This window comes from Festucalex cinctus, chromosome 1 (assembly GCF_051991245.1).
Source record: "Festucalex cinctus isolate MCC-2025b chromosome 1, RoL_Fcin_1.0, whole genome shotgun sequence".
NCBI classification, from domain to species: domain Eukaryota; kingdom Metazoa; phylum Chordata; class Actinopteri; order Syngnathiformes; family Syngnathidae; genus Festucalex; species Festucalex cinctus.
Genome location: NC_135411.1, coordinates 24,776,844 through 24,803,781, shown reverse-complemented (window position 1 = coordinate 24,803,781; position 26,938 = coordinate 24,776,844). Strand labels below are relative to the sequence as shown.

Here is a 26,938-nt window from a genome sequence, read left to right as displayed (position 1 = left end):
CGCCTGAACGTGGCAACAATATAAAAACAAAAATTAACATGAAAATAACAAACTGGGAATTGTTACACATTACGTCACTAAAAATAAAAAATGAACATAAACATCAAAAAATCCAAACAAAAAATACCGCTTAATTAATATTGGCACTTATTTGCTTGGATATTTGTTACTTTCCCACTTGTTCAAGCGTACAAAAAAAAAAAAAACTTTATATCAACAATAAATCCTTGCAAGGAGGGCTTACATTTCTTCCACTTACAATGAATATGATATTTTCCCATTATCCATCCATCCATTTTCTGAACCACTTATTCCTCACAAGGGTCGCGGGAGGTGCTGGTGCCTATATCAGCTGGCTGTGGGCAGTAGGCGGGATACACCCTGAACTGGTTGCCAGCCAATCGCAGGTATTTGCCCATTAACAAAAGAATATTAAATAAATCCGAAACATAAAAGTCGAAATCATCCATAAAGAACAGGACTCAATTCAAATTGTGGAACGTCACTAATTCTTACTGACAGCCTAGTTCTTTTATCAGTCCAAAATCCTTGTGAAATAGAGCAAAACAAAAAACAAAAAAACAAAAACGATGATCAAATCAAATGATCCAAAGTTTCTTCATCATTTTGGCAGAAGGAACAGTTATTTACCTCAAACTGAAATCTTCTCTTTAGAAATTCTGCCACAGGATATATCTTGTTTATAATTTTTAAAATGTATTTGTTTCGCTTTCGGCACACAAGCCATCTGATATATTTTGCAAATGCTGTATTTATATAAATCATAACGGTCTGGTAAATGTTTGGACGCTTCCTGACGTCATACTGTGTTCCAGAAGTTTCTTTTTTATCACTCATGTTCATTCTTATATATTCATAGTAATGTTAAGAAAAAAAAATCCCTGGGGTGTCACTATATATATATATATATATATATATATATATATATATATATATATATATATATATATATATATATATATATATATATATATATATGTGTGTGTGGGGGGGGGGGGGGGTATTATGTATATATATATATATATATATATATATATATATATATATATATATATAAAATAATAATTATTATACATACGACTTTTTGTTTTGTTTAATTCATTATTGAATAACACAATAAAAAAAAAACGTAACGATCATTATAACACAGCATTATAACACTGACCACATGATTTAGATTTAATGTTTAGGTAATACCCAGCCATGCTAATTTTTCATTTAACCTTTAACCAGGATAGTCCCGTTGAGATTAAAAACCTCTTTTTCAATGGAGTCCTGGCCAAGAGGCAGCAAAACAGTTTACATTACAGTTACAAATAAAAGTTTCACTTACAATCACATAAAAATGATATAAAACAGTTACAAATCAATGAGGCCGTCTCAAGTGCTCGTATTAATCTGGATCTAAAATAGTTCAATGAAACAAGTTCCGTTAGTTTCCAGTCCTTTTGCAACATGTTCCATGCAGAAGGGGCAGAGAAAACAAAAGCCTTTTTCCCCAGCTCAGTGTGGACAAATGGAAAAGAGAGCAACAAGAGATCATTGGAACGCAGACCATAAGAATCAACACTTTTCAATGTGACTAGATTACAAATATAAGAGGGCAACAATCCAAGCGTGGCCTTGTAAATAAAAATGTACCCGTGAGTCAACCTCCTGGTGGACAAAGAAGGCCATCCCACTCGAGAATACAGTTCATAGTATAGTAGTAACAGCTATCTGTTAATATTCTATTGTGTGCCATTAAGTCTACTGATTATGTTTACATACAAGCACTTGAATACAATTCATCCATCCATAAATTTTCTGAACTGCCTGTCTTACTCCTTTATTGGAGTTAATTTTGTGTATTGACAGCACTTTGGTCTGTAGTTTATAATGTGCTCTGGAAACACATTTGCTTTGGATTAGACTGAATGTGCTTCATTTATTACATGCATCATGAATTATTCATTTCCTTGCCAGATGGCCTGTTTCTTATTCCCATTCACGTGTTTAGCATGTGTTCACGTTGGAACCAAGAATACGACGTTCGAACATTTAGTATTATGGTGTTAGTGTCCAATAAAGAGGTAAGGGAGGGTGTGTGACAAAAACTGCGTGTAAAGAACTTTTTGAGCTTCACTTTAAGCTCAAGTTTCCCCCTCGGAAAAAAAGTACAGGCACCTGCGGCGGATGCAGTCTAGTTGTACTTTTCAAAATAAAAGGTCAACGTTCGCTCCGCTGTGATTGTAGCCTCTAGCTGCTAGCCGTTATCTACGAACGGTAGCGAGTCGTAGTAATCAAGCAAAAAAATTGCTTAGTGTGACTTTAATGATTATTTATGTCGTAACTTAATAGCAATTTTGCAGTTTGAATTCACGCTTTTATGTAGTTATCTTGCCGTTTTGGTAGGATCCTTTGAATACTTATTTTGGCAGGTCAAGGTGGAATTCTTGTTAAAAGAGTACGTGTGACTTGACAAGTGTGGTGTTTTTTCTTCTTCTTTTTTTCTTTTTTTCCTTCCAGTGGGAGTGTGAAGAAAGTTTTTTGTAGGAAGGGAAAGTTCTCTTGGAAACTTGAGGACATGTGGCGGCGTCCTCAGCGAACTTTGAACAGCAAGAAAGAGAATGAAGTGACTCACATTGGGCCCACACCGAGGTATTATTGTTTGATTCATTGATTGATTGACTCATTGATTGATTGATTGACAGCGGCCTCGAGCTGATCATAACACTGCAGCCCGGCAGATCAGCTGTTGTGTTGACTTTTTTTTTTTTAAATTTATTAAATAACACACTTGGGTGAGTAATGTCTAACAGCACAAGAGTGCGCTTGTGGTTAGCACGGTTGGCTAGGCTAGCAGTTCTGGGATAGTGTGTTTGAATCTCAGCTATGTGGAGTTTGCATGTTCTCACTTGTGTGGGTTTTTCCTCTCACATTCCCCAAACATGCATGTTCGCTTCATGAAAGACTGGTGACCGGTCCTTTTGTGTGTCTAGTCTACATCCTCTGTGATTGGCTGCGACCAGTCCATTATTTGTCTATATGTGGTATGATATTGGATGGAGACCAGTTCATGATTTGTCTAAATGTGCCCTGTTATTTATTCAACTGTAATACTATACCAGGGACGTCTCTAGGATTTTATTCTCACCCAAGGCTAAAGGGGGGCTTGATTGATACATACAATATATTATAAACAATATATAGTCATTTAGAATATCAAATCAAAGGCTGGGGGGGGGGGGGGGGTGTTGTATGGGTTTAACTAGGGCTACATAAATTTCTGACAGAGCTATAGCACCCCCTAGCCCCGATGTAGCACCATCGCTGTGCGCATGCTTGGTGATGGCAACATAATGAAAACCAGTTGCTGCATGTCTCGCATGCACGCAAGCACGCGGCTGACAAAGAAATCACAAAATCTCCTGGCATCATCGTATCTCACTGAAGCCAGATGAACAAAAGGCACTCATAAACGCGAGCCAGTTAAACATCGATTTCAACATGCTGGACCTTTGGAAGATCAAGAGATAATAAAACATGTAAAATAACATGATTGCTAATAGAATGGCGACATTTTTTTATAGCTGTGAAAGTCTTTTAATGGCATCATGTCTCAGGTTTATTTATTTTTGAACACGCTGAAGGGGACACCAAGTTGGTGACCCCCAAGGGCCACATCAGTAGCCTATGGGCCTGTTCTAAAAATACTTCATCAGTGATGAGACATTGTGATTTTCTTGGAACGTTGTAGACTTAATCATTGGGAAATGTAAACACTGACGGAGATTTATAGAAAAAAAAATTAATATATGGTAGAAAGTTTTTTTGTTTTTTTTTATTTTCAGGGGGAAAAAAATAATTTTGAGTTGAAACCCCCTCCCCATTTTTGTTAATCCCACCACAGATTTATTCAGCAAAATATGTAGGTTGTAGCTTGGGGGAAAAAAATTCCCACCTAAAAACAAAACATATTTAGAGATAAATAAAAGTGACTTAGAAAAATAAATATTGCAACATTTGTACTCTTTAAAAAAAATAGCTTTGTCTGGAAAAATATTAATATATTCAAAAAAATTTTTTTAAACTGTTAGAAAGGAATTCAATTTTGTTCCCTTAAATACATATTTATGCTTCACTTGGGGGGGGGGGGGGAGTATTTATGTAAAAACAAACAAAAAAACATGTATATCTTGTCTTGAAACAACTTTTTTTTTTTCTAGAAAAAAATACAATACAAAATATTTTTAAAAATCAACTAAATAATAGTGCAATTTTTCTTTTTATATATCAAATGATGACATCACTTGTTTTGTATACTCTTTCTTATGAGCTCCTACTGAGGTTGTTGCCTTTTTAGGAAGCCAAAAAAAACAACAAAAAAACAAGGATGCTGGTTGGAAGTGTTTTTGTTGGCCTGCCCCCCGGTGGTGCATCCACATAATACAGTTTGTGGTCTCCGCAGGAAAGATGCGGGCGGCCGCCGGCACATCGTTGCTCCTGTTTCTTTGTGTTGTCCGCCTGCACCGCAGCTGCTGCGATCATCAAGAAGAACGCCGCAATGACGGCAACGACGACGTCGAGAACGACACGACGGAGGCAAAGGGCGGCCGGAAGCAGCCGCACATCATCTTCATCCTCATCGACGATCAGGTGGGTGTGCGAGAGCGACGCCGACTGATGTCGTGAAGGCTGCTGCTGCCATCTAGCTGCTAGAGTGTGAAGCGCGCGCTCATGAAATCATCTGGAAAAAGTTGCAAGTCAAAGCGACGGTGTTGGATGATGATAATTTGCGGACTTACCGTCCATCAGGGCTTCAACGACATCGGCTACCACAACCCTAGCATCAAAACGCCAACGTTAGACAAGTTGGCGGCTGAGGGCGTCAAGCTGGAGAACTACTACGTCCAGCCCATCTGCACGCCTTCACGCAGCCAGCTCCTCACCGGCAGGTACTAGTACACCTGTAGTACACGACTAGTGCACTACCGAGTATTGTTTGTTGGCGCAGGTACCAAATCCACACGGGGCTCCAGCACTCCATCATCAGGCCGAGCCAGCCCAGTTGCCTCCCCCCCAACATGGACACGCTGCCCCAGAGGCTGCGCCAGGCCGGCTACGCCACGCACATGGTGGGCAAGTGGCACCTCGGATTCTACACGTGAGCGCCACGCAATTAAGTCCTCACTCGCGCAGCGACCGATCGTTTATTCGGACTCGGCTTATCTCCGGCATCCAGGAAGGCGTGCCTGCCCACCAGGAAAGGCTTCGACTCCTTCTTCGGATCCTTAACGGGAAGTGTGGACTACTACAGGTAACGAGTCGAGTGCTTGCTTGTGGGATTTTCGCTCATCACGAGACGTTTACGACTGGCTCGCGTGTGTGTGTGTTTGGCACGCGTGCGCAAGTTACGGGTCATGTGACGGCCCCGGTCTGTGCGGTTACGACCTCCACGACAACGAGAGCGTGGCCTGGGGTCACGAGGGCAAATACTCCACCACGCTCTTCACGCAGCGAGCTCGCAAAATCCTCCAGAGTCACGATCCCACCCGGCAACCGATCTTCCTGCTCCTTTCCCTGCAGGTAGGTCAATTACAAAAAAAAATCTTATCAAATACAACTTGATTCTGTTAAGATATTGACAAAATTCTTCAAGGAAGATAAGTAATTTTAGGGGACCTTTTCCAAATGGTTTTTAATGATTTCATTTTTTTTTTTTATCATAACTTAAAACTTTTAATTAATTCATAACAGGTGCGCTTTAAATTTTTCGGGCAAAAAATGTTGATAAAAAAAAAGCCTCTTTAATTAAAAGATTCATCATATATATTAGAGCTGTACGATATTGGAATATCATGCTATATAGTTGTTGAATATAGCAATAGATATTGCGATATTTATCATGTTACTTAAAGAAATTACATATTTATCTAATGAAAGAATGACACTCATGCAGCAAAATAAGCAAAAAATAAGCAAACTCAATATATTCTCAATTAATTGTAATGACCTCGATAATGTTCAACTAATGGATGGTGGTGCACATTTTAGTTAGCGTTGACTAGTGAAATTCAGATAAAAGCATCAAATTTCATATGAAACATATTGTATGTCTTTGCAATATGCATATTGCATCAGCCAATATCACGATATATTTTTTCGATATATTGTGCAGCCCTTATATCATATATATATATATATATATATATATATATATATATATATATATATATATATAAGCAAATACCAAAAAAATAGAAAATTACAACATTGTAAATTTAAAAATAAATCTCCAAAAATCTCTCATTTTCTACAAATAATTACTGAAAATAAAAAATTGCAAAATTTTTGGAATGCAAAATTATCATAAACAAATTAAACTTTTTTTTTTTTTTTTTAAGGATTTGCACCTTAAAAAGTTTAGTTCTTCCAATATTCTAACGGGAAAAAAAGCAAAACATTGAAATAATAAACATTAAAATAATGCATTGTTTAACTTAAAAATTGTAGCTCTTTTCCCTTTGTAAAATGTTTTTTTCTCCAAGATCTTACTATTATTTATTTATATATATATATATATATAATATATAACGTTTCTCTTTCCACTATAAATACTAAAAAAAAGAAAAAAGAAAAAAAAAAACCTTCCCCATTCCCCCGAGAAATCTACAAAATTGTCTCTTTTCTTAAAAATTGTTTCCTTGGGGAAGAAAAAAAAAATTCTCCTCCAAAAATCTGACTTCTTCAAATACTTTAAAAAATTTTTTTTAACCAGAATAATCTTTTGTATGAGAGATTAGTTTGTTCCCTTTTTGGGGGTTTTATGTGCACAGGCAGTGCACACGCCGCTGCAGCCGCCCAAGTCGTACATCTACCCATACCGCGGCATGGCCGACGTGGCGCGGAGAAAGTTCGCCGCCATGGTGTCAACAGTGGACGAGGCGGTGCGCAACATCACTTACGCACTGCGCAAGTCGGGCTTGTATCGTGACAGCGTCATCATCTACTCTACCGACAACGGAGCGCAGCCCTTCACTGGCGGGAGCAACTGGCCGCTCCGGGGACGAAAGGTAACAACGCCAGACGACAGGATGTACATGGACTCCGCAAAACAAAATGTCACTTATTTGGACTTCACAGTATCTTAGAGAGGGATACATAACCAATAACACTGGGGAACAATTTTGGGGGGAAAAAATTAATCTTTCTTTTTTTTTTTTTTTTCTCTAGGACGTCAAGTTTTTTTCTCCACAGTTTATACCTCCAGATAAGCAAAATTCCACTTTTTAGCTGTATCAAAAATTACTTTAAAGAAAAAAAAATCCCCTTTAATAAAATGTAAAAGAAAATAATAATGATAATAAATAATATATATATATATATATATATATATATATATATATATATATATATATATATATATATATATATATATATATATGCATTTCAAAATCTTGATTTTTTTTTTTCTTTTTTTAAAATGAAAAACTTTAAATTATTTTTGGACTATTCTTATTCTTACAATTTTGCCACTTTCTCTTTGAAAAAAATGATTTACTTTAAAAATAATTTTCAATTTACTATTACATTTCTATTAAGAATACTCCTGTTGCTCTAAAATTTAATATAGATTTTTTTTTCTCCAGAAATTAGTTTAAGTGGATTTGTTTTTTATTATTTCTTTAAATATAATGTAATATATATATTGTTTTTAGTTGAAAAATTATTATTTTTTTTGACTATTCTTATTCTTATAAATTTGCTACTTTCTCTTTGGGGAAAAAAAAATGATTTACTTTAAAAACAATTTTAAATTTTCTATTAAATTTATACCAAAAATACCCCTGTTGCGCTAAAATTGAATATTGATTTTTTTTTCTCCAGAAATTACTTTAAGGGGATTTTTTTTCTTTAAATATAATGTAAAAAAATATATATGCATTTCAAAATCTGATTTTTTTTTTTTTAAATGAAAAATTCTTAGTTTTTTTGGGACTATTCTTATTCTAACAGTATTGCTACTTTCTCTTTGAAAAAAAATTTAACTTTAAAAATAAGTTTCAATTTTCAATTAAATTTATAACAAAAGTACTCCTTTATAAAAAAATAATTAAATTTAAAAAAAAAATCACATTTTATATTATACTATTTAAAGCGTTTAGCCTTTAGACTATTTTTACAGTGGAGAAAAAAAAAAATCAATGGAAATACTTAAACATTTAAAGTCTTTCTAAAAAAAACCCACACACTTTGTGTTTACCCTATTTTTATGTAAAAATGGGTGGGAGGTGGGGGGTGAGAATGAAGAGATTTTCCAAAACATGGCTTAAGACTTTTTGAAAAACAACTGCACAATGCGTGCGATTCCCAACACTATGAGCAACCCTTATTCCATTCAACAGCCAAGTCGTACTCGCGGTCATGATGATGTGACGTTATGATTGTTTTAAGGGTACGTACTGGGAGGGCGGTGTCCGTGGCGTGGCGTTCGTGCACAGCCCGTTGCTGCGGCGACGGAGGCGAGTATCAAACGCTCTTGTTCACATCACCGACTGGTTCCCCACCCTGCTCTCGCTCGCTGGAGGAAACGTCAGCCAGGTAAGTCGTGACGAGTTTTAACGCACATAAGTGCTTCACAGCTTCATGAGGCGAGAAAAAATAAAACAAGCTGAAGAAAAAAAAAATAATGAAATTTAGCAAATTGTGACTACGAGGTTTTGGCCTGACGCTGGCTATACAAGTGTACTAATGTACGGATCGAGGGCAACATAAGGAATCAAATTTTAATAGTGATCACGGTTTTGCCACTATTACACGATTAATGATAATTAGTGATAATCATTTTGGCCACAATCGTGCAGCTCTCTATACAAACACTTTAATTTAAAAAAAACCCAAAAAAACAATGTAAATAAATTCTTTGTGGATGGCTTTATGAAGCTTTAAAAACTTTTGAGTTTGGGTCGAAGTTCTTTTGGTGAGTCGCAATAACGTTAAATCTGTGTGTGAGCGAGCAGTGTTGAAGCATTGGCAAGTTTTCCACAGTGGCCATAAAAGTAAAAAGCACTTTTGACAGTAATGGAGATGAATGTGCTCCTTGGATGTCAGCGGTGCACAAAACATGGAGCTCATGGATGCTTTTTGGATGTCTTCAAACATGAATTGTGACTTTTATTGGCGCTTCCCACAGAGCAAAGTTGGAAGCTGGTTTGCTACGCACACACAAGTTTGGACAGTAGTTGTCGTCTTTGGCTGCCTGAAGACAAAAAAAAAAAAGAAGAAGAAGAAAAAAAGACTGCTAGAAGACGACACACTAGGTCACGGGTTAGAGCTAATTATGTGACCGGTATTTATCCTCAAGCATAAGATACATAATAAATACAGTAACAGTTGCGTACAAACATACTACATAGATTGCAACACAGCTAGCAGGGGTAAGTGTAAAAAATGTGGTCTGCGCCCTCACTACTGAAAATGACATCACAGTTGCTCAGGGCACAGGCAGCAACAGTCATGGCTCAGCTTTTTTCTGGGTTTGGTCATGTGACCTTCGCAAACAGTTACTGCGATGTCATTTTCAGCCGACAGCAAGTAGAAGGCAAAATGGCCGCCTGCTGTGATGGACAAGAAGGGGTGGATTTTTCTACATAATTCAAATTCCATGGGTGCATTTACTGAATTTTCGTTTAAAAAAAATAAAAAAAAATAAAAAAAAACTTCCATTTTGAACGTAGTTTCAAAACAAAACGTGCATTTATAAAGGAATTTATTATAATATTCATTTCTACATTTCTACAAACATTTAACTCCCGAAGAACCGAAGTTGTGTGTGCACGCTTTCGTTTCACAGAGCCAAGGTCTGGACGGCTTCGACGTCTGGGCCGCCATCAGCGAAGACAAAGCGTCTCCTCGCCAGGAGATCCTGCACAACATTGACCCCCTGCACAAGGCCCCCGCGCCCACCCGCACCTGGGACAGAGGCGCAGGTAAACCAGTGAACGACATTAGTACAATGCTAAATATGGGCCGGACTGTTTATTGTTAAAACGTTTGTCTAACAATCACACATTTTCAAAGTCGCAGAATTTATTCTCATAGGTGGCAATGGTCGCCAAATTGTTCTCAAGTCTTGGTTGAAGCGATTAGTTAATTAGTCAACAAGTCATCTGTAATACTCCACATCAAGTAAACTAATTGCTAATCACATTTTTGGCATCTTGATTTCCATTTGGCTGATTTATTGGAGGACATTTTAACTTTACCGTTTTCTGCAGTCACAGAAAAATCCCCCCAAAATGACTCAAACCTTCCTATAAAATCTTGAGTTTTTTCCCCCCCATAAAATATGACTTAATTTGACCCAAAAAAAAATAAAAATAAAAATAAAAAATAAAAATAATAATCTATGAATCACAATGTTGTTCTTGAGAGAAAAAAAAAATCCATTAATACTTACTTTTCTCTCAAACTCATTCACTTTTGCTTGAGAAAGATAACATTTTCCTGGCGTGGGAAAAAAAAACATTTATAAACCAAAATTTTGAACATAAATATACACCATTCCCTCCAAAATAATTTTCTTTTTTCTCAAACAGAATATTCACAGTACCTTGAAAAAATGTTTTCCCCACCAACAATGTCTAGTATGGCACAAACGGGAGCATATTGATAGCCAAAGCTGTTGGTCGTACATTCATTCACATGTTGACCAACATGAAAATTCACGTGATATCTGTTTTGATTGGACAGGAGACTCACTCTTAAAAGGATTCAAGAAGCCCAAGAAGAAGCAGCAGCAGCAAAAGAAAAAGAAGAAACTTCTGAAGCAAAAACCCAAGCAAAAGTCTGCGTTCAAGTTGTCAAAGTCCAAAGCCACCAAAAAGTTGTATTCGGAGCTGAAAGGTCGCCTGGACCGCTCCATCTCTCGCGCGTCCCACCCTAAAGACAAAGCACCCAAGCCCAAGTCCAGAAGGACCGCATCTCCGGAGAACAACCTGTCATGGACCGACAACAAGCTGCAGTCGCGGCTCAAGGCTAAACGCTCTCCTCCACTTACATCCTCGTCTCCGCCTACTTCTTCTGACAACGCGACCCCGCCAGACGGTGTCAACAAGCTCCTCGAGTCGCCCGTGTGGGACACGTCGGTCCAGGCGGCCATCAGGGTCGGAGACTGGAAACTGCTCACCGGAGACCCTGGACATGGAGAGTGGGTCCCTCCGCAGGTGCGTGCTACTTACTTACTACTTACTTATCTTTAGCACCATTTTTTTTGTAAGAAAAAGAATCTTTAAGGAAAAAGTCTTTTGTAAGAAAAAGAAATCTTTAAGGAAAAAGTTTTTTGTAAGAAAAAAAATCTAAGGAAAAAGGTTTTTTGGTAAGAAAAAAAATCTTGAAGGAAAAGGTTTTTGTGAGAAAAAAATCTAAGGAAAAAGTATTTTCTAAGAAAAAAAAATCTTTAAGGAAAAAGTCTTGTAAGGAAAAAAAAAATCTAAGGAAAAAGTCATTGTAAGAAAAAAAAATCTTGGGAAAAAGTTTTTTGTCAGAAAAATTTGATAGAAGTCTAAGGAAAAGTGTATGATGTTAAAAGTTTTTTTAGGGGGAATTTGAGCAATATTATGGGTAATTTTTAAAGAGAAATTAGTGCATTTGCATGACTTAAGGGAAACTTTGTAGATTTTTTTTTTTTAATTGCCAATTTTTTTCTTTTACAAAAAATTATTTATGGTATTTATGTGTATTGTTACTGGAGAGATTTTTTTTTAATTTAGGAATAATAATGAATTAACTGTTTACATGTTCAAACTTGTATTTTGGTGTGGAAGTTTTTAAAAGAAAAAAAAATAAGTATTCATTTTGTGACCTGTTCTTTTTAAGTTGTATATTTAGAGAATTTTTATTTTTATTTTTTTTTAAAGAGGAAAAACCTTTAGTTGCATTTTATAATTTGAAATGTGTATTTAAGGAAAATGGGTTTTGTGTGTGTTGTAAGTTTTCAAAAAAAAAATTTTGGATTCCTTTGTGAATTACTAAATAGTTGTATATTTGGGGAAAACAAACACTAATCTTTAATGTATTTTTTATGTATTAAAAAAAACATTTTGCAAAAGTTTGTCATTGGATTTTTCTTGAACGAATTTGCTTTATTATGCTTATCTCGTTTGTGTGGCAGGTCCTGCCGACATTGGCGGGACGCTGGTGGAACCTGGAGCGGGCGTTCCCGTCGCTCCGGAGCCAAAAAGGCGACAAGTCTGCCAAAAGCATTTGGCTGTTCAACATCAGCGCCGACCCGTACGAGCGCTGCGACCTTTCCCACCAGCGCCCCGACGTGGTGCACCGCCTACTGGCCCGCCTTGCCCACTACAACCGCACCGCCGTTCCTGTCCACTTCCCGCCCGACGACCCGCGCGCCCATCCTCACCAGCACGGCGGCGCCTGGGTCCCTTGGATTGACCAGGACGAGGACCAAGACCAAGGCCAAGACCGAGGTCGAGGCAACATGGCCCAGCAGAAGAACAGCAAGAAGAAGAATAACAAATGTCGACTGTGCAAGCTCAAGGCTTTCTTCCTCAAACTCAACACCGGGATCATGTCCAGTCGCATATGATCCGCATCACAACAGGAATTACGTAAATAAGGCAGGCCCTGTTAAAATCAACATAAAGTGGAAATACAGTGAGTGGATTTGGATTTATCATATTTCTAGTTCAAGTTATCTCCATGTCTCGTAGCTAGAAGAAATGACCATGTACTACAGATAGCTACAGATTCAGTTGCAGATCAGCTTAACTCATTTGCTCCCAATAACGTGTAAATACGTTTTTATGTTTTAAGTGTCCCAAAGACGTATTTATACGTTTTTTTGTTTTTGTTTTTTTAATGCTAGAGCAAATAAGGCTTTGATGCAGCCTCTCAACTGCAAAGAACGGTTGCAGAAATGGTAGTTATTACACAAACGGCCAGCAGGTGGCAGCAGAGCAAAGGAGATCAACCAGGGCCATCTAGAAAAAAGCTCAATTACTAACAATTTTAAATAGATTTTTGAAAACTGAAGAAATTTAGCTCTCTTCTAATGCTAATTGCTGCAAAACGGAAACAGATAAAAACACTTTTTTTCCCTGATGAAAGAAGAGACTTTAATCTTTCTTTTGATAGATTCCATGCTTTTATAGCAATAGAATACAATATTCTGTGGGCCTTGCAAAATCAGTCAAAATCTAGTAAAACAGCCGGGACCGAACGGGATTGCTTCTGTGAAAATGGCTGGGAGTGAATGAGTTAATCGTAGATATCCATAAAGAGAAATACCATTAACAGGAATGGAAAAATGATGTCATTTATCCAAGGTGTTGCAGATAGATGCAATTCAGTTTTGATAGTCAGGCAAAAAACAGTGACCGGTACTGTGTCTCCATTCTCTTACAGATAGATCAAACTAAAATAACTTTCCAAAATGTAATTACAAATCAGGAAAATATGTCAAACTGAATCTGTTTACCGTAATTGCATGATGAATAATTCTCGTATTTGCACAAGATAGCAATTTGAGCCATTTTTTAACACTTATTTTGAAAAATGTCACCATACGACTTGATGTCCTCCTTTGAACTTGACTTAACTCAAATGTGTACGTTTGATGGTCTTATGGGGTCCCACCTCTTCAAGTTCTAATTAGGTCTTGTGAATATTCAAATGTGTTCTCAAAAAAAAGAAAAGAAAAAGAAAAATGTTAACCATGATAAGAGCACAATTTCTTTTAAAAATGCTACTTACCCCCCCCAGTTACATTGTTTTCCTTGGGAGGGGGGGTATCCTAACTTTTAGGAGAGAACAATTTAATTTTTTTTTTGACGAAAAAATTAAATTAAGTTCAACCAAAATTTATGCTTGCAAAAACTTGAAGTCACTTTTTCTGACAGGTTTTTTAAATCCCTGAATAATGTTGCTACGTATTGTCCAATTATTCACTTTACCCGGAAAATGTGACTAATTACTCTCAAACCTTTTAAAAAAATTTGCAAAACATTTAACAAATTAATTTTAAAAAAGCCATTTGCCACTGAAAATACATTCTTTTAATCATTCTTCATACAGCCACTTGTACTACTTTTTGGCTCGTAATATTGGGTGATTCTCAACTTTTCTTTTTAATGTATTTTGCTACTTTGTTAGTTAAATGCATTTTGATTGTAGGTAGCTTAAATGAGCCTTTAGACTTCATGTATGAATCATACATGTTCCCATTATGAGAAGTCCACTGGTCCTTCTCATATTGTGACAAACGTGCACGTGGAATGTTTTTTCTTTTCACTTTATTCTTTCTATTATGTTGATTGTGATTGACAAACGTTGGCGTCTTATTTATTTTATTTTTTTTTAAATATAAGTATCTTCACCCACATATTTATTGTCTTGACAAATACTGTTCACGTGTATTTATAACACTGCTATATGATGATGTATGTCTTTGTAAAATGACCCTCACCCTCAACCAATACACCATTTATTGTTTATACATTTTTAAATTGTTTGAATTTAACTTGTAATGTGTAGAGATGGGCGGGTGAAGCTTCAAATTGTGCCGAAACGGATTCAGAGCTTTGGTGCTTCAATGAAAGAAACATTAAGGCACATTGATTGGAAGAGTTAAGTCAATGCAACCTACGTCATTTAAGCATGAAAACATTCATTCACTCATCTTTCAACAATAAAAGTAAAAATGATTTTGATCGATTTGTATTATTCACATGTCTGTGTTCATTTAAATAGATGACGTTGCCACAAAGTTATTTTCATTATGTGCGCACCTTTATTATAAACGGAGTACTTGTGATCAGAATCAACAAAAGGACACAAGGAAGTATTTACAAGTATTTTTCTTTTTAATTAAAAAAAAAAAAATTGTATTTTCACCACAATAAGGTTTAGGCAGCTCCTCTTTATGCTCTCTACATTTCCCGCTTTTAAAAATATGTATTTACAAGGGACTTACAATGGAAGACGTGCATCTGCAAGCCAATTCCCACGTACCTTATGTGGGGCTAATAAGATCAAAACGATCCTAAACTTTTGAATGGAACTTTTCATTGGTCACTATTATTACTATGCACCCAAAAAAAAAAAAAACACCCAACACACCTGATTCAAATGATCACGATCTTTATTAGAGGCTTCTGCAGAGCTTGCTCACGAGCTGGTAATTTGAATCAGGTGTGTGGTAAGGGAAACATCTGAAGCATGCAGAATAGGAGCTCTCTAGGACTGGAGTTGGTGACCCCTGCACCAAACTATTTCGAACAGTCAATATGCGCCCTTGCTTCAAACGTTAAATCAGTCAGTTGATACTAGAACAATACAAGCTCCGAAGCACTATTTTTGAAGCAGTGTGATTCATAAAGGCTGACAAGTTTCAAGTTTTTGTCTTCATTTGACTACCACTGATGACACACAAAAAACAGAGTGCACAAATTGGCCACTAGGTGATACCAGATATCAAGACTTGAAGTGTCCCTTGGAGTCACTTGACAGTGTCAAAGATCATTTGTGCCATAAAGATTTGTTGTTCAATTAAAACTCATGGATGGAATTGTGTCTTAGGTCTCTGTGGATTACTGAACTCTTAATCTCAGACCCCTGTGATAATTAGTTTGTCACGTGAGACTAATAAAAGGGAAAACTATTAAATTAGGATGTTCTGCATTACTAAGCAGAACATTTTCAAGCAATATGAGAGAAAAAGCATCTCTGTGCTGCTAAAAAGTGCTAAATAGTTGAATTCCTTGGATAAGGTATGAAAACACTGGATATTTCACCAAAACATAAGCGTGATCATCATACTAGACTTAAATTATTAAGACTTAAATTACCTGAAATTACAAGGAAGATCTCAAAGTATATCAGTAATAAACAGAGCTAATCACATACTGGATTATAAATCCCTTCGGACTCTTTACTGTATGCTAGCTCTACTGCATTTAATCTATTGTATTGAGGTCTGGGTTAATAGTTACAGTAGTACCACAAAGGTACTTGTTCTCCAGAAAAGAGCAATCAGTATGATTCATAATGTAGGATACAGAGACCATACTTATCCTCTTTGTACAAATCAAATCTGCTCACATTTAAAGACCTTAATTACTTTACTGCAATAATAAAAATTTAAAGCTAAAAATGAGCAGTCATGTATATAAGTAATGCAAGTGGTGGACTGTTATTGGAAGCATTTCGCCTTCTAGCATCAGTTGACAAGATCTTGCTTCTTTTCATGCACAGATTAGGACACTCAAATGTACTGTATTCTTTGATTGTATTTGTGTTAAAACGGACAATCTCTTCAATATTGCATGCAGCTAGTTGTGAGGATGGGTATAATAATAAAATAATAAATATAAAATAATTCACAAGATATTCTAATATAGCAACGCCTATATACTTTTCAGATTCATAACATCAGATTTGGCCTGTTTTCCTTGTGCCAACTTTTGTCATATTCTTACCATTGTTGGTAGGCATCGTCTATTAGTAGTGTTGGTATGCGCTATCCTTACCATGACATGTACTGTTTCCATTGTTACCAATGTTGGTGGAAAATTTACTGATGCAATGCAATCAACTAATCTTTACATGTTGATATGTGAATATTTTTGTTATACTGTGTCAATAATAATTGCCTAATCAGTTTTGAACCAAAAGCTGCAAGTTAATGTCTAACAGAAGTGGTGAATGCTTTTTTGTTTTATATTGAATGTGTAAAAAGGGGTGGGATTAAGTTTTCTCCTTCCCATTCCCTTTCAGGCATCTTGCTTCTACACTTAACATGTACTTTTCTTTACCGATGTCAATTAGGATATGTTGCCTGAAATAAACACAATGAAATGAATGACTGACTGAATGACTGAATAAGTGGATGACCCTGCCATGGTCTATTGTAAACACCATAAAAGAAGCGATCAAGGCAAAGGACGCAGACAAATAAAAAATAAAGAGCAAGAGGCGTGATAATGCCCTGGATGTTTATTTCATTGAGTGACATTTTATTTTTATTTTTTTTGAGTACTGTACTTTCATCCATCTATCTTTGCCGCATTATGATGACGTGTCCACACCTGCGCACATGAGGGGACGCTCACTGCCGTACGCGCACACAAAAACTCAAAAAAAAAAAAAAAAAAAATGAGAAGCCGCTGCCTTCGGTACCAAACTCTTCACAGAAGAGAAGATCAGCACACCGACAACCACAACACCTTTTAAGTCTCAAAATTAGAGTTATTTTTTTATTTTTTATTTTTTTAAATTGGTTTTTGTCTCAAGTGCAATGATTGGTCCTTTTCAGCCATGTCCCAGCACAGACACAAACAAACTAAACTGTGTGTTTCTTTTTGTGGAGTCAAATTACAAATCAAATTAAGAAAAAAAATGAGGTACAAAAATATTTATTGTAGAAAAGATGTGTGAAATGGCGGGTGGGGGTGGGATGTGGAACGAGCAATGGAGGATTGGACGTAAACGCGGCACAATAAATAAATGAGGGGGTGGGTGGGAGTTAGGTGGGGCGTGTTGAGACTGGTCGCAGCAGCGGCAGTTTGTCCTTTCTCTCTTTAATTTTGTTTCCAACAAGTCGAGTGCAAAACATCACAAATGAACAATTGTGTATTCAAGTCATGTTATGTACAAGAGGGGCAGGTGGGCGGGGCCTACAAATATTCAGTACTGTACATTTAATAATTGCCATATTAACAATTTACAGACAATCTCTTATTAACAGTAACAAACACATATACATATATATATATATATATATATACATATATATATATATATATATACATATACATATATATATACATATACATATATATATACATATACATATACATATACATATATATATATATATCGGACGATTGGCTCCGCAGAGCGGTCGCCGCACAGTCACGTCCAGTCAGTCTGCTCACGTTCAAGCCTAACGGACGATGCATAGCACCTTTAAAAAAAAAAAAAAAAACCTTGGGGTCCCATATGCGGTGGGCTACGTCACCTCCATGGCCATTGTGTTCTCAGACAGACTGCTGAGTGGCGCCGTCTTGTCCTGCTCATGGTTCTCCCTGTGGAATGCAATGTTAAAGTTAGTAACGTTAGCGTGCAAAGACGCCGGGATCCTAGCGGACAGCAAAGACAGTGCGTGTTACGTTGTCTAAGCACTCATTTGTCCAATGAACGAATAAGTTGTAGGTGCCTTGATGTATACATAACTGTAGAACTGCGTGTTTTGATAATCCATCAAAATGCTCGAAAATGGCAGCCATCCAAGGAGTTGCTTGAAAGACAACAGTGCCAGTGGCAGCAAGTGTTACGATCCACAATGGAATTAAGGAATGAGATAATCGCGCCGTTGTATCTACAGTGACTACTTCCGTAAATTCTGACGCGAGGACCCCCCCCCACCCCTTTAGCTGTTCAACAATGTGCTTGTTACACAGAACATGCTGTTCCCGGTTCCCATCTACCAAACTACATGAAAACGGTGGATCTTAGGAAATGGAACGTTTTCAAGGATGACGTGAACGATCAAAGAGTTTGTCACATTAAATCTAATCCACAGAGTGTCACTCAACAAAAATTATTAGTGTCAAAATCACTGTTATGCAGAAAATGTCTTTTCACAAAAAGCTTGTTTTCTCATTTTTTCCCCATTTCCACTTAGTGTCACTCAAATTACCTATTTTCAAATGGTAATTACTAAAGAACAGAATAAGGTAGAATCATACTTTTCTTTCTACTGAAAGAATGGAATCCAATCTTTAATATAGTATCCACTAGCGCTGGGCGATATCGCCATGATGGTAGAAAAATGTTTATCGTGCCCCTTCTTACCTATCGTCTCCATCGTCATTTACACTTTTTTTTTTTTTTTTAGACAAAGATGTCCATACTGTTTGCAGTATTAGAACGCTACAGTATTATTTTTGTCATTATGCGTGCACTTGATGTATTTCAGTGCCAAACAAGAGGAAGAAATGACAATTTAGGTCTCCATAACATTTACATCATTTAATTTTACTTAGCGGCATCGTTGTAACAGCAGCTTGTCTGGATTTGCAACATCACACTGCTTTATGTTTACACATGTGCAGTTACACGCACAGTCTCTCACACACACACGCAAGTCAGACGATGGAGGAGGAAGAACGCAAACGACCTGCCCCTAAAATGGAAGAAGTTGCATCTTAAACAACTCCACAGAAAGAGGTACTTTCTCCGAAAAAAGGCGGTACATCTCGTTTGGTTGCATTTTGGTCTTACAAAGTCCGATCTGGAGCAGAAAACAGTACCGTAATATAAAAGTTGTGCCACAAGAACATTCCAGCACCCGAAACCAACAGAATAAACCTTTTTTATCACCTTGAGAAGAAGCATGAAAAAGAGCTCATGACTATCCTACAGATGCAAGTCAACAAAGATAATAAGTGAATCCGGAACAAAACACAAGAAGAAAAAACAAAGTCAACCGAACTACAGGAGTCCTTTCCGCGGGTCATCCCGTATGACAGAAACTGACCTCGTTAGAAAAAAAAATAACAGAGCACGTTTGATTACAGGTTCTGTCAAACAGAATGTTTGTTTATTTTGATATAATTGCATTTGCCGCATGCAAATAATGTTAGGTACTAGGGGTGTTAAAAAAAAAAAAAATCGATTCGGCAATATATCGCGATACTACAGCACGCAATTCTCGAATCGATTCAATAGGCAGCCGAATCGATTTTTTAACATCCAATTTTAATGGAAAAATATTCAACAAAACGTCTAACTTTCACACCTTAAGCATGGAAGAATGTTATATTAATGGAACCATTAAGCCTTAATATTTTATTTCAATGCTGTTCAAACATGAAAATTTTTACAACCTCTTTGTTAAATACAGTGGCTGACGGTTATAAAACTGAAGTTTCATAAATAATACATTTTCATACAAATCTTATAGTGTACATGTATAAGTTTACTGAATAGTATTTTCTAAATTTGAATAAAAAAAAACGCAACAGTCGACTTGTAAATTCATATTGGGATTAATCGGTATCGAATCGAATCGTGACCTATGAATCGTGATACGGATCGAATCGTCAGGTACTAGGCAATTCACACCCCTATTAGGTACCGTTGATGTACTACTCTAGCTGCACTACAAAGCTAGACATAAATAGGAAAGTTGAAACTTTGCATTTTGAAAAATATTTTTTGTTGTTGCATTTAATTTATGACCGAATATGTCTGAACTTTATTTTTTTATGCCTTACAAAAATGTGTTTATATTTATTATTTTATATTGCAGCACTACTGGATTCCTTTGTGACATTCTGTTTAATGTTACTTATAAATAAAGTGTGAAAATGTAAGCAAAGTATGTTGTATAATTTTTTATGGAAGAACTGCAAATATTGTGGTATATTGTTATCGTGATATAAATTGGCCCATATCGTGATATAATTTTTGTCCCATATCGCCCAGCACTAGTATCCACCATGTTTACCTATAGCTCATAGCACACAATATTCTGTTTGCCTTGAAAGATGAGTGAAAACGCTCAAAATGGCTGGCACTAGGGGTTGTCTTTTTGGATAACGTTTGGCAGGAAAGAGTTAAATACTGTACTGGGTGTACATGATTTTACATAAATATAAAACATTAAAAATCCATTTAAATAGACATTCCCTGTTTTTGGAGCTTGGGAATGGATGAATTGCATTTACATTATTTCCTATGGGAAAAGAAAATGTTTCAGAGGTTGAACAAATCGGACTTTGAACACTTCACAGGAACGGATTGTGTTCAAACTCCAAGGTACTCCTGTACAAGGTTTTGGCCTGACGTCAGCGGAATAGATCCTACTCCATCTTAGTGTGAGGAAAAGAAAAGTCACCATGTCCCTGTCTCTTTCTCTCACTCTGATATTTTAGCATCACTTTTCAGTGACAGCTAAGATATTGGTTTGGATGCCATTTACGACAAGGCAGAAGGTAACTGCCTGTTAACGTTAGCATATACAATTTTGCCGAAGAAAAATTGTCATGCACTTTTTCAGCAGCCACAAAACCTGTTGCATTCCAACAGTCTCATTGCAAGCAACTTTTTATTCAACTGTATCTCTCATTTCTCTCAAAGTGCTTGTTCAGTCTCTTGTTTATTAAGGGTTGACATTTTTCCCGCGACAACTATCTTTTCATGCTAGTCTCACCTGGGTACGATGTCTAGCGGCGAGGCTGCGGAGGCTGAGGGGACCTTGGGCTTCTGACAGTTGGCAGCGGCATGCGCCAGCTTTAAGGCAGACGCCGACATGGCGCTGCTTAGAGTTCGGGGGGCATGCACCCGTTTGCCGGTGGGCATGGCCATGCGGAGGCTGTTGCCCATCGGGACCTGAGTGGCATTAGTGGTTGCGGGACCGGTGTGGTGGGCGGTGCCGTTGTTGCTGTTAGTGCTGCTGGCGGGCGCGGCGCTCGTGGCACTGCCCGGGTGCAGGGAGGCGGCGCTGGACATGCTGGCGGTTGGGGCAGGGGCGGCCAAGGAAGGGGACGCTGTGCTGGAGAGGTGCAAGCCCTTGTAGACACCTAAACAACAACAGCAGCACGAGTCGTGACATTTATGCTACTGTTAACAACAACAACAACAACAACGAGCAGTAAAAAATTTTGGACTCGCAACGAATGTTACAAGGGAGTGTTCACAGAAAATTCTGTTAACTAAACAGGGCCAGGAGATTTGCGTCAGAGTACAAGTTCCTGAGTGTTTTTGTCTGTCGAACAGTACTTCAACTTCCTACTTAATTTTTAATTGACCTTCATTTTCCAAGTTTCCTGTGTTTTCAAGCTTGTTGACCAAGAAGACATACCTGAGGGGGATAAGATGCCGTTGATGCTACCACCCAGGCTGAGCTCCTCCTTGGTTTTCAGAGCCAGGATTTGCTCAGTGGTGACAAGGGCCGAGGCTGCGAACTGTGCGCTGGCTTGGTCCAATGTGTTGGCGGACATCTGAAGGGATGAAAAGAGCATTTAAATTGTGGAGGTGGGTAGTGTGAGCCCAAGTTAGTCATCATCGTGATCACCTGTGTTGTGCTGTGGGCAGTGGTGGCTCTGTTGGATTGAAGTTGCTGCTGCTCCAGCTGCTCCTTCTGCATTTGCACCAACTGGTCTTGGTGTTGCTGGAACTGCTCAGCTGTCAGGGCTGACACGTGCAAACATAGCTTTTTTTACACACATGAACAGTCAATGCAGGAAACACACTTTGATTCAGTGACATTATGGTCCCAAACACGACACATAAGGCTGTGTGAACGCGTGCTTCAACAGCACATTTCAATGCATGACTGTAAGACAACAGAGAGGAGGATACTTCACATCAACTAGATAAGTTTGTGAAGCAAATGTTTCATCAGAGCACTAAGCAGTGTTTTCATTAAGGCCTGCTAAACACCAAGTTACATGGCTGATATCCGACAGGAGACTCTTTGCTTCACACCAAGAGAAGCAAAGGAAAGGAAAAGGTTTTTACACAATATACTGCACTGTATTATTATTTTTTAACCGCACACACATGGCATGATTGTAAAGATAGAATATGGTCACAGAGAACACATGCAATAGTGGAATATTTTGAGGGGATGACTGATCAGCACCTGTGTATTGCAGCGACAGAAGCTCTCCAAAGATTTGCATACTAGACACTGGTACATATTAATCTTTCAATATTGGTGAGTATTTTAAAACAATGTATAAACTGTTCGTACTATAGTTGTAAGCTTGGTGTTGGCCGCCAGCCGGTTGGGAATTACTTTACGCTTATTACCTGGAAACTATTTTTCTTTTGTAAAGGCTCAAGTGCATTTTTGATCAGCTGCAACAAACCCTGTGGCCGACAGCCACTCATGACGAAAACAGACAAGACACTCCAACATGGAGAAGCACATTAACTCATTCATTTCCCTCCACGAGTTAACTCAGGTATTTAATATATGCGCCCCGCCCCATACCCGAATTAACTCAGGTTTTCCGTTTTTTAATGCGCTGGACGTAGGAGAACCTCATGCAAGTCCCCAGCAAGTATTGAGCTGAAAAAATAATTGTAATGAGGTTTAGTTGCCAGCAGATGGCCATAGTAGCTTTGATCAGAGTAGGGCCAGCATGTAGGGGGAGCACTGAGGGGAGTGTAAAATGGCCACAGTCGGAAGTAGGAGGTGGAGCATTAGCTTAGCTTAGCAACTTAAGACGTGGGAAGCCACCGGGCGATCGCGCATCTGTTTGACTTTCCCGTTCACCGGATGACGCTTCCTGGTCAAACTGCATCGAAGTATGACACCACATTGATCCAAAGAACCCACACGTCAAATGGCTTTTTACCTGAAACGTCCCCTCATCAAGCCACCGGTTTCTCCGGCCTTCCGCATTCACCGTGGGCAAACGTACTCATGCCACTGATAGAAGACGGGCAAACAGCATCGACAATCGCCATGTAGGTAAGCACGAACTTGGTAGCATGCTAAATTTCATAACTTCAAGATGACTTTTTCACTGTGCATCTATCAGCCCACGTCATAGAAATGCCTATACTATCTATTGCCTCGTGTGTTATACTGTATAGTAGTGCACGATAAGTAAGGTTGGGTCAGTTCGGTCAGTTCAAAGTTGAATATTTACTTGAAATGCTTTTCACAAAACCTTAGGCATCTGTTATTTTTGTCAAAATCTGTTATTTTTTGTCAAAACAGGGTTTTCGGTACTACTGCTGATTAGTCAGGAATGACAAATGCGAGAGAGAAACTTTTTTTTTTTTTTTCTGATGAAAGATGAGGGTTTAAGATTTCATTTGGTGAGTCCCATGTTGTTATACAGAACAAAATATTCTGTAGGCCGTCAAAAATGGGTTAAAATCTTGTAAAATGGCTGGCACTGAGCAGTTGGCAGTGTTGCAAATGGCTGGCATTCAATGAGTTAAAGAAGTAAAAGGGATTGTTTGTCATGATGGAAAAACATTAATAAAATGAATAAAATTTAACAACAAAAAAAACTTAAAATTTTCTAAGTTTTTTTTTGTTTTTTGTTTTTTTTAAAAATCCTACACCGGTCGAGTAATTAGTCTCTGCTGGCATTCATGCAGGTGGTACGAATTTGGTTGTTGGTCAGTGCCCAAAGATAAACTGTTTTACATGTTTGTTTTTTTTAATCCGAGTTAAAAATAAATAAAAATAATTGTGGCCCTTGAGCATAAAGGCTTGTCCAGCACTTAAATCTACAGAAGTGCACACAGGACTTACCAACATGGGGCTGAGGTGGCGGTCCAGGCCGTATGACGCGATGGGCGGACGGCCCAATATTGGTGAGCGGCCGCTTCATGCAGCGACTGACCCTACGAAACAACGGGTGGGCATTGTCCAGCTGGTGCAGCGGTAGCGTCCGTGGTCTGAAGTGTCGCCACCGGCACGCCTTTATACTCAAAAGAATCTGACTGAGGTCTGAGGGAGGCGAGGAGGAGCTTCTGTCTGAGGTATTGGTTGGTGAGGTACTGGCAAATTTGCTGGTAGCGGGTGAGCCCAACGGAGGCGGCGTGCAGTCCAGCGTCTTCGGGTCCAGTTCGTGGAAAACATTGTCGTAGTCTGAGTGCGCTCGGTCAAGTAAGACCCTGAAAGCAAGAATGCAATCGTCATGACACTGGGAATAGTGTGTCACAAACTACTAGATGCCTGTGCAGAAACCATCCTAGGAAATGTTCCTATGTATTAAAAAAAAAGGCACCTTAATCCTGGCCTTCAAGACCACAGTGACTATGTTTACATGCAGTTGATATTGGGGTTCATTTCAGAATTCCGGATTCTGAAACAATCGAGGTAACCCGTTTGGCGGATTGTTCCTCTTGTTTACATGGCCGTTTGTGTTCGATTGGAATATTACGTTCGGATCGCGACGCATAGACAACATAATTGCGTAAAAAATGTTAGTCCTGCTTTTAACTTACTTTGTTCAATAAAAGACATATTTATGTCACTCACCATGCTAAATAAAGTAGTCCGTTTCCTCCTCACTCCAGAAGTGTGGTTCTTTGCTACCTTGTAATGTTTGTTTACACCGGCTTGAGTATTTCCGGTGGGTTACACACAAGCAGCATGGACTTATATACCTGTATATATGTGTGTATAGACACAAACTGTGGCGTTTTTTTTTCCACAGAGATACAAAATAATGTGAAAACACCGCAGAGTATTCAAGCGAGGCTCCTTTAGCACGCGTGACAGAACTGCGCATACAAGCCATTACTACAAACTAAGACCAAGATTCCTTGCGAATTTAAATAAGCGAAAAAGAAAAAAAGATTAAGAAGAAAAGTGATAGCATGTGCACAGCGAAAAACAATGCGCCGTTTAATGGTGGTAATTCCACATACGTTTATATGAGCAAGTATTCGGGTTATGAAGTTGTTTTATTCGGGTTTTTAAAAACCTGAGTAAGAGCATTTTCAGGTTATTGTATGCGTGTAATCAGGGGTGGCGAGATCCGGTCCTCGAGGGCCGCAGTCCTGCTGGTTTTGGATATTTCCCTTCTTCAACACAGCTGATTCATGATCAGCTCATAAGCAAGCTCTGCAGAAACCTGATAACGAGCCTGTTAATTGGAATCAGCTGCACTTCGAGTAGGGAAATCTACAAAATCTGCAGGACACCGGCCCTCGAGGACCGCAGTTTGCCACCCCTAGTGTACATGAACTTATAAAACCCGAATATTGTTAATATTACTGCCAGCATGTAAACGTAGTCAGTAGAATTATGACATTTATGAATTATGATTGTTATAGAAGCTATCTTTAATATTATGGTACTGAAAATCTGACCTAGTAGACGTTAAAAATAAATGCCCGATAATACCACACCGAAAGCAATGTAAGCAAAGTGGAGCTACTAAAAGGTGTATTCAAGTCTCTTGTAACTGCGTCTTCCGGGTGGATCATCTCAACGATTGGTTCTCGATCCTGTCAATCAATCTGCCATAACGACATTGTGTGCGCTTGTTCCTAGCTGTGCATACGCACTTCCGAGTGTTTGTAGCATGTAGCCGCTGAGCTTCGGATTCAGCCAGTCATTGTTGTAGCTCCATCGATCTCACCGCATACTTTGAGAATGGCTGAGAGCCGCAAGAGGACATCCATCCATAAAGTGAGACCGGCTGCAGAGATGGATGAAGATGAGCTCCCATGTCCCCTACTCTGGATTTACTTGAAAATAGTCACGTTTTTTTCACATCATAAATTATATTTAAACTCCTTGTAAAATTTACTTAAAATTTCTGAGTGCATCAACCTTTATTTGGCTTTTTCAAGTAAATATCACTCATTTTTTACAGTGTATGCGTTTCCCTCAGACAAGCAGGAGAGCTGGTAGGATGGTCTTCCGCATGCACATTTTTAAAAAAGTGACAAACTGACATTTCGCTTCTACTTTTTGAGAAGATCCTTGAATATAAAGGGTGTCACGATTTCATTTTTTTCTCGAAATCGATCGAAATTACGTCACGATTTTGAACATCGAAATAAAAGAGGACACACAATCCCCCGCCCCCGCCTCCCGCCCGCCCTCCGCCACCTCCCAGGAAAGCAAATGAGATGCATCCATGCAGCTACTAGCTAACAGCACTTGTTATCTGACCTGTCCTGCAGTCATGGCAAGCGCGGACAGAGACACAGAAATGGAGCTTTAAGCCGCTCCCGCTTCTCAAGTCACCAGTTTGGAAACATTTTGCGTTCCTGTTGAGTTATGTCGACAACGTTCACGTTGTCGATAAAAAGACCACAGTTTGCAAGATATGCTATGTGCGAGTACCGTACCCGGCCACGGGAAACACAACAAACATGGCAGGACATTCACGCAGGCATCACAAAGATTTAGATTTGTCAAATT

At 38.2% G+C, this 26,938-nt stretch overlaps 2 protein-coding genes across 3 annotated transcripts in view; one reads left to right on the top strand and one right to left on the bottom strand.

Moving 5' to 3' along the window:
• The first annotated feature begins 2,485 nt into the window (after positions 1 to 2,485).
• LOC144021073 (arylsulfatase I-like) lies at positions 2,486 to 14,732 on the top strand. Its single transcript, XM_077525077.1, has 11 exons — positions 2,486 to 2,661; positions 4,472 to 4,659; positions 4,819 to 4,958; positions 5,018 to 5,167; positions 5,246 to 5,320; positions 5,415 to 5,589; positions 6,840 to 7,076; positions 8,458 to 8,604; positions 9,857 to 9,992; positions 10,756 to 11,228; positions 12,176 to 14,732. The coding sequence occupies exons 2-11, from the start codon at positions 4,477 to 4,479 to the stop codon at positions 12,608 to 12,610; spliced, it is 2,151 nt and encodes a 716-aa protein (XP_077381203.1). The 5' UTR covers positions 2,486 to 2,661; positions 4,472 to 4,476; the 3' UTR covers positions 12,611 to 14,732.
• Positions 14,733 to 17,001: 2,269 nt separating this feature from the next.
• The window catches only part of epc1b (enhancer of polycomb 1b), a 65,437-nt gene continuing 55,500 nt past the window's right edge, over positions 17,002 to 26,938 (bottom strand). For both annotated transcript variants that reach the window (XM_077525067.1, XM_077525060.1), the window contains 5 exons: positions 24,308 to 24,672; positions 22,103 to 22,221; positions 21,890 to 22,028; positions 21,239 to 21,608; positions 17,002 to 18,107 (listed from right to left, as the gene is read on the bottom strand). In XM_077525067.1, coding sequence (XP_077381193.1) covers positions 18,032 to 18,107; positions 21,239 to 21,608; positions 21,890 to 22,028; positions 22,103 to 22,221; positions 24,308 to 24,672 — 1,069 coding nt within the window. In that variant the 3' untranslated portion in view covers positions 17,002 to 18,031. The remainder of the gene's footprint in view (positions 18,108 to 21,238; positions 21,609 to 21,889; positions 22,029 to 22,102; positions 22,222 to 24,307; positions 24,673 to 26,938) is intronic.

Coding starts and splice junctions, on each gene's coding strand:
- LOC144021073 (XM_077525077.1), top strand. CDS start 4,477: ATGCGGGCGGCCGCCGGCACATCGTTGCTCCTGTTTCTTTGTGTTGTC. Junction 5,590..6,839: donor TCCTGCTCCTTTCCCTGCAG/GTAGGTCAATTA, acceptor TTATGTGCACAG/GCAGTGCACACGCCGCTGCA. Junction 9,993..10,755: donor CACCTGGGACAGAGGCGCAG/GTAAACCAGTGA, acceptor TTGATTGGACAG/GAGACTCACTCTTAAAAGGA.